Genomic DNA, 6,950 nt, shown 5'->3' on the forward strand with positions numbered 1-6,950 from the left:
TGTCTTCTCAGCCAATTTCAGTTCAAAATTTCCACCGCTAGTACCAATCTCAACATCCAAAATCTCCGTCACCGGCGACACCCTTATCCCCCTTCTCCCCTGCATCTTTGCTGCTTGCTTCATGGCCGTGCTTGCCCGAATCGCTAGAGCTGCTACATTAGCAGCGCTTAAGAGTTGATTGAGCTCCGCCACTGGAAGGAGAAAATATATTTGCCCCGACACTAGCTCCTCATCGGGTGCCATCGCAGGCGGATAGGCGTCAAAATAAAGCTTGTCGGAGTTGCAGAGCATGTAGGTTTTTCCGACCGCCGTGATAACCTCGGAGGTGCGAATACCACTGGTATACTCAAGGAGAGAACCGTCAGTTGCTACGACCATTGCCTTCGATGGAAAAAACGAGTTTTTGTCATTGACGGCGGTGAGAACTGTTGAGAAGGAGCAGCCCATCAGGATTTAATAAATGAAAGGAGGAGAGAAAAGATGAGGAAATGGAGATAGCTTGGATTGGGTTTTATACAGGAAGGAGAGAGGAAGATATGGGGAGGAAAGTTAAGTAATGACGTGGAGCTTACAGCAAAGAGAGGAAGGATTATTCAAAATGGAGAAAAAGGGCTATAGAAATTGCTATAAAATATATTGAAAAAGATATTTGAATTTTTTTTTTTAATTTTAATTTGAAATCACACTGCCACAGATGGAGCTGAGAACATCAAATTTTGGTTGTTTTATTTGTTCTTTTCAGCTTGAATTTTGTGGACCTATTTGCCTGAAAAACTTATTTGTTGTTTGCCATACATTCAAGTTCTGAAAATATTGAATATTTCAACAATTTTTGACTCATCAATCTTTGAGCTGATTTCGGAACTTCGAGCTTTTAGAAGATCAGCTCGAAATATATATTACACAGATATTTCATATATTATGCATCGGTGAGTATAATATTTGACTTAGTTTTGTTTAAGACGGCTTTTTTACTGCTTCTTAAAGTGACTTTAATTTTTATATTTAGAAGCTACTTTAAGAAGCAATAAGAAAGTCATCCCAAACAAAATCTTAGAATTTGTCCTGAAAGATTGAAAATGAATTGAAAATGGATTGATTTTTGGCTCGAATAGAACTCGGATCAAAGAATTAGTCATGTTAAGAATGAATTAAGATTGGATTGAGCCAAATTTTAATTATTCTTGACACAGCTTGAGATAGGATAAAAGGAATTTGAGCAGAATGAAAGAGAGTATTCAATTTGGATATCCACAAGGACTTTGTAAATAGACATTAAAGTTTTATTTATGGTAACTTTCTTACTACTTATTTAAGCATATAAAAGTTTTTTTAACTTAAAAATTTTTGTATTAAAAAACTGCTTTAGGAGTAAAAGTTTTTTTAACATAAAATTTTTGCAGTAAAAAGACTGTCGCAATTGAAGTCTTAGGTTTCGTTTGTGACGGCTTTCTAACTACTTCTTAAAGTGGCTTTCTAGTTCAAAAATTAAAATTTTAATACTAAAAAACTATTTTAAGAGGCAGCAAAAAAACTGCCCCAAACTAAATCACAAATTCCAAGTTTTGATCGGCATAGTGCTTAGCTGTTGTGGCATTGGCCGCCTGAATCAGGTGAAGAATGGATCAAATCAGCAAACAACGGACTAGTTCAATTCAATATCAGACTTATACACAGCTCACCTTGTCCTCTTGGTTGAAAGCTTAGCTTTCAACTAAGAAATTTGAGTTTGAGTCTTTGTGTATGCGTTGTGTGTGTAAGTTTTTCTTAATATATGACTTAAATGCCCCAAAAAAAAAAAAAATCAGACTTATGTCATTCACTAATTCTCTCCGCATAAAATAATTAAAACTCACTTTCTTATTTGCCTTATTAAAAAAAATACAAAAAATTCTCCCCAACCAAAATAAGCCAGAGAAAAATAGTTTCTATTCTTTGATTTTGACAATTTTATTTGCTTTCCTCCACCCTCAAAAGTATATGAATGCAAAGAAAGAATTCATTATTGGGAACAATTTACTATTTTATAAAGTAAATTTTTAGAATAAATTTTTTTAAAACACTAAAAAGTTGTCCTAACTGCAGTTTTTTTATAAAGTTGATGGTAAATTTATGGTGAAAAAATGTAGTAAAAGTTAATGTAAAAATTGCTTTCTAGTAGGGGTGTCAATATTGGATCCGATACGAAAACACGGCCAAAACCCGACCAAAAAATTTTGGGTTTGGGTTGACACGAACCCGAAACTGGTCGGACGGGTCGGGTTCGGAATCAACATTTCGACCTGTTTCAAAAATCGGGTCTAGTTCGGGTTGCCCCGTTGGCCCGAAATTAAACCGTTTTTACCCGAAACCCAATTTTTCTCGAAAACCCATTTTGACCCGAAAAGCGATGATTGACCCATTTTGGACCCGAAAACTAACAATTTTTTTGTCCGTCCCGAGTCGAGACCCGAAGGAGGTCAGGTTTGGGTTCGGAAAATCAACTCATTTGCAAAAACGGGTCGGGTTCGGGTTGACGTGTAATGTGCCTGGTTAGTTTCGGATTCGACCCGAACTCGACCCGCGGTCCGAAATTGACATCCATACTTTCTAGTATATTTTTTAAAAAAAAAATTAAAAAAAAGAGGCAAATAAAAATTTGGATTGATAAGATGTTTAGAAAGTGGCAGGTTACTTCATTGTTTAATAAATGTGTCATTCAACACGTGTCAAAGATGTTTAGAAATTTGAATTGGTGGGCGTGCTCGGTTGGGAACCCCTCATCCTGAGTTCGATTACCTCGAGCCGCAGTCGCCCCTTTGGTGAGCTCCCCAAAACGCCGGCTGCGGATACAGTGGTGTGGGTGGCCCGATAGATTGGCTGGGGTTTACGGACCGCCAAGCGCACTTGTCTATGCCTGACGTGACAGCGGATAGTTCCTCATCACCCAAAAAAAATGAAAAAAAAACAGGTGTCAAGTCATCGCTGCGTTGAAATAAAATTTATAAGAAAGTCCCAAATATTCCCAAAAAAAAATATATATATATAAGAAAAGTTACGATAATGGCAGAATTGTTTCTTTCTTTGATAGCTTCCATATACTTTAGTGATTTTTTTTGTACCTTTTTTACGTTAAATTCGGTGAGCTGTTTCGCTGCAAACCTTATTTGCTGTCTGCGATAGGCTATTAGCATTCACTTCGTAAGGAAGATTGAATCTGTCCCATATTTATTTATTCGTTCCAGATAGGTCTTTAATCTATCAATTAAATATGTAATGACTAATGAAAGCTATTTATGGAGGAAATTGGGAATTTAACGAATTTGTAAATATATTTTTAATTGAACTAATTCAGAATTTTGAGCGAAGCATCTCGCTTAGTTGCGAAGGCTTCGTCGACCTGAACCAGATGAAGACTGCATCAGATCAACTAATTGTGGATTCTCTCCTCATAGAATTGAAAACTAATTTCTAATCAATGCTTTCTACAATTTTTGTTTGCTTTCCTCATTCTCAATTCCTTCAAACCAAAGTTAGTAAAACAATACCAATGTAAATTAAGAGTCTGTTTGGGGTAGTCATAACTTTTTTATAAAAGTTATTACAAAATTATTATGATAAAAATAACTTTGTTGAAAATTATTATATAAAATAGTTTTCTAGTATAAAAATAATGAGCCTTAGAAAAAGATTGCATTGTTCAGTTATAAGATGAGCTATATTTCATAGAGTTTGAATTGGGCAAATTTGTATATTTTTTGGGACATTTAGGTTAATTAAAGCAATTTCATACACATCACATATGGAATATTCAAATTCAAAATCTCTTAGTTGATTGCCAAAGTTTATAACCAACAGACCAAAGAGAATTGCATAGCAAATTTGTATAATATGATTGTGCATGCACGTGTATGTGTTTAGACAATATAGAGTGAACTATTTTGTATTTTTCAAGGTAATTAATCCAGCACCCCTCTTTATGAAATGCTTCAAAAACAAGTACATAAATAACTAATATATCTTCTATTGAATTCATGAGTATGGTTTATATCCATCACTCAGGCATTATTTGAGGTAGCTTTTTTACAGCTTTTTAAATTAACTTTTTAATACAAAAATATCTTGAATTCAAAATTTATGTACTAGAAAGCTAATTTAAAAAAAAAAACAGTAATTTTTTTTAACCAAAAGAAAATTCTATTAGAAAAGAGTAACAATACACCACAAGGTCAAAAGTTGGCCACATAGAGCAAGATTACAGCCAGAGAAAATACAACACACGACAGAGCCAACCAAACTAAACAAAAAGAACACAACAACTCCAAAAGCAGCTCGTTACCTGGCTGCTAGGCTTGGGCTATCCAAGGAAGAAAAGAAGATAGCATCAAAAGTTTACTAGCGCAATCTATTCTCAAAAATCAAAATCAACCAAAGTCCACCTAGATTGCGAACCAAGCCATGGCTGTCTGAGGTACATGCAGGAAACCTACTTCATCATTGACCTAACGCAATACCATCGTAACAAATGAAACCACAACAAAAACGCTTACACCATCCACCCGAATAAAAACTCACCAAAATAGGGAAATAAACAAAATAATAGAGACACAGAACAAAACCTCTAAAAAAATATCAATAAAATTACCATCAGGTCATCACAGCCGACAGAACAGAGAATACCACCCCCAAACTGCCCAAGAGAAAGAGCCTGCTGCACCAATCCGATGTCTAGACTCATTTCTTTTTACCTCTGCGCTTTTTATGCTTGCCACTATTTTTAAAAGAATCCAACATCCGCAATTTGAAGGAGACTAAGTTCAAAATTATCCAAATCCTCAAAATTTTTTCCATTTATTTCTTTTTAGCTTCAGAAGTTACAAGTGCCTGTATAAGTTTTTTTATCCTTACAAAAAAGTTATATTTAGGGTCGATCTCTTCCCTAAACCCTAAATATCAACAAAATCCTAATATTTTCACTATTCTACTGATCTTATATACATCACATACAAACTCCTATCTGCATAACAATATTTACGAACTCAACACTCGCAAGGAAAGGTCAAAGATCAGCAGCATACACAATCCTCATCAACTTCTTCAATTGTACTCAACGCCTTCGATCTCTTGGACCTAACCCCCACCACTTTCTTATATTTCTTCTTCGTCTCTATTGTCTTCTCAGCCAATTTCAATTCAAAATTTCGTCTACCACTAATACCAAGCTCAACATCCAAAATCTCTGTCACCGGCGACACCCTTATGCCCCTTCTCCCCTGCATCTTTGCTGCTTGCTTCATGGCCGTGCTTGCCCGAATCGCTAGAGCTGCTACATTAGCAGCGCTTAAGAGTTGATTGAGCTCCGCCACTGGAAGGAGAAAATATATTTGCCCCGACACTAGCTCCTCATCCGGTGCCATCGCAGGCGGATAGGCGTCAAAATAAAGCTTGTCGGAGTTGCAGAGCATGTATGTTTTTCCGACCGCCGTGATAACCTCGGAGGTGCGAATACCACTGGTATACTCAAGGAGAGAACCGTCAGTTGCTACGACCATTGCCTTTGATGGAAAAAACGAGTTTTTGTCATTGACGGCGGTGAGAACCGTTGAGAAGGAGCAGCCCATCAGGATTTAATAAATGAAAGGAGGAGAGAAAAGATGAGGAAATGGAGATAGCTTGGATTGGGTTTTATACAGGAAGGAGAGAGGAAGATATGGGGAGGAAAGTTAAGCAATGACGTGGAGCTTACAGCAAAGAGAGGAAGGTTTATTCAAAATGGAGAAAAAGGGCTATAGAAATAGCTATAAAATATATTGAAAAAGATATTTGAATTTGTTTTATTTTAAATTAAAATCACACTGCCACATATGGAGCTGAGACCATTAGATTTTGGTTGTTTTCTTTGTTCTTTTGCTTGAATTTTGTTGACCTATTTGCCTGTAAACCTTATTTGTTGTTTGCCATAGGTTATAGCATTCAAGACTTCTGAAAATATTGAATATTTCAACAATTTTTTACTCATCAATCTTTGAGCTGATTTCGGATCGAGTTTGGAAACTTATCGAGCTTTTAGAAGATCAGCTCGAAATATATATCACACTAATATTTCATATATTATGCATCAGTGAGTATAATATTTGACTTAGTTTTGTTTGAGACGACTTTCTTACTACTTCTTAAAGTGATTTTAATTTTTATACTTAAAAACTACTTTAGGAAGCAATAAGAAAGCCATCCTAAACAAAATCTTAGAATTTGTCCTGAAAGATTGAAAATGAATCGAAAATGGATTGATTTTTGAATCGAATAGAACTTAAATCAAAGAATTGGTCATGTTCAGATCAAGTTAAGATCGGAATGAGCCAAATTTTTATTATTCTTGACTCAGCTTGACATAGGATAAAAGGAATTTGAGCAGATTGAAAGAGAGTATTCAATTTGGATATCCACAAGGACTTTGTAAATAAACATTTAAGTATTGTTTGGAATAGCTTTTTTACTATTTATTCAAGTATATAGAAGTTTTTTTAATTTGATATTTTTATATTAAAAAGCTGCTTTAGAAATCAGTAAAAAAATTATCGTAATTGAAGTCTTAGGCCTCGTTTGGGACGGCTTTCTTACTGCTTCTTAAAAAAGTATTTTAGTACAAAAATTTTAGGAAGCAATAAAAAAGCCGCACCAAATGAAGCCTTAATTGAACAAATTCCAAGTTTTGATGGGCATAGCGCTTAGCAGCTATGGCATCGGCCGCCTGAATCAGGTGAAGAATGGATCAGAACAGCAAACAGCGGACTAGTTCAATTCAATATCAGACTTCTGTCATTCACTAATTCTCTCCGCATAAAATAATTAAAACTCACTTTCTTATTTGCCTTATTAAAAAAAATACAAAAATTCTCCCCAACCAAAATAAGCCAGAGAAAAATAGTTTCTATTCTATGATTTTGACAATTTTATTTGCTTTCCTCCAC

At 35.2% G+C, this 6,950-nt stretch overlaps 1 protein-coding gene across 1 annotated transcript; it reads right to left on the reverse strand.

Annotated features, from left to right (window-relative positions):
• Positions 1-5,045: 5,045 nt before the first annotated feature.
• On the reverse strand, positions 5,046-5,600 carry LOC110115895. Its single transcript, XM_020849306.1, has one exon. The coding sequence runs from the start codon at positions 5,598-5,600 to the stop codon at positions 5,046-5,048; it is 555 nt and encodes a 184-aa protein (XP_020704965.1).
• Between the last annotated feature and the right edge of the window lie 1,350 nt (positions 5,601-6,950).

This window comes from Dendrobium catenatum, unplaced genomic scaffold (genome assembly GCF_001605985.2).
Source record: "Dendrobium catenatum unplaced genomic scaffold, ASM160598v2 fragScaff_scaffold_879, whole genome shotgun sequence".
NCBI classification, from domain to species: domain Eukaryota; kingdom Viridiplantae; phylum Streptophyta; class Magnoliopsida; order Asparagales; family Orchidaceae; genus Dendrobium; species Dendrobium catenatum.

Bases quoted from the DNA above. Each gene is read 5' to 3' on its own strand.
- LOC110115895 (XM_020849306.1), bottom strand. From the start codon at position 5,600: ATGGGCTGCTCCTTCTCAACGGTTCTCACCGCCGTCAATGACAAAAAC.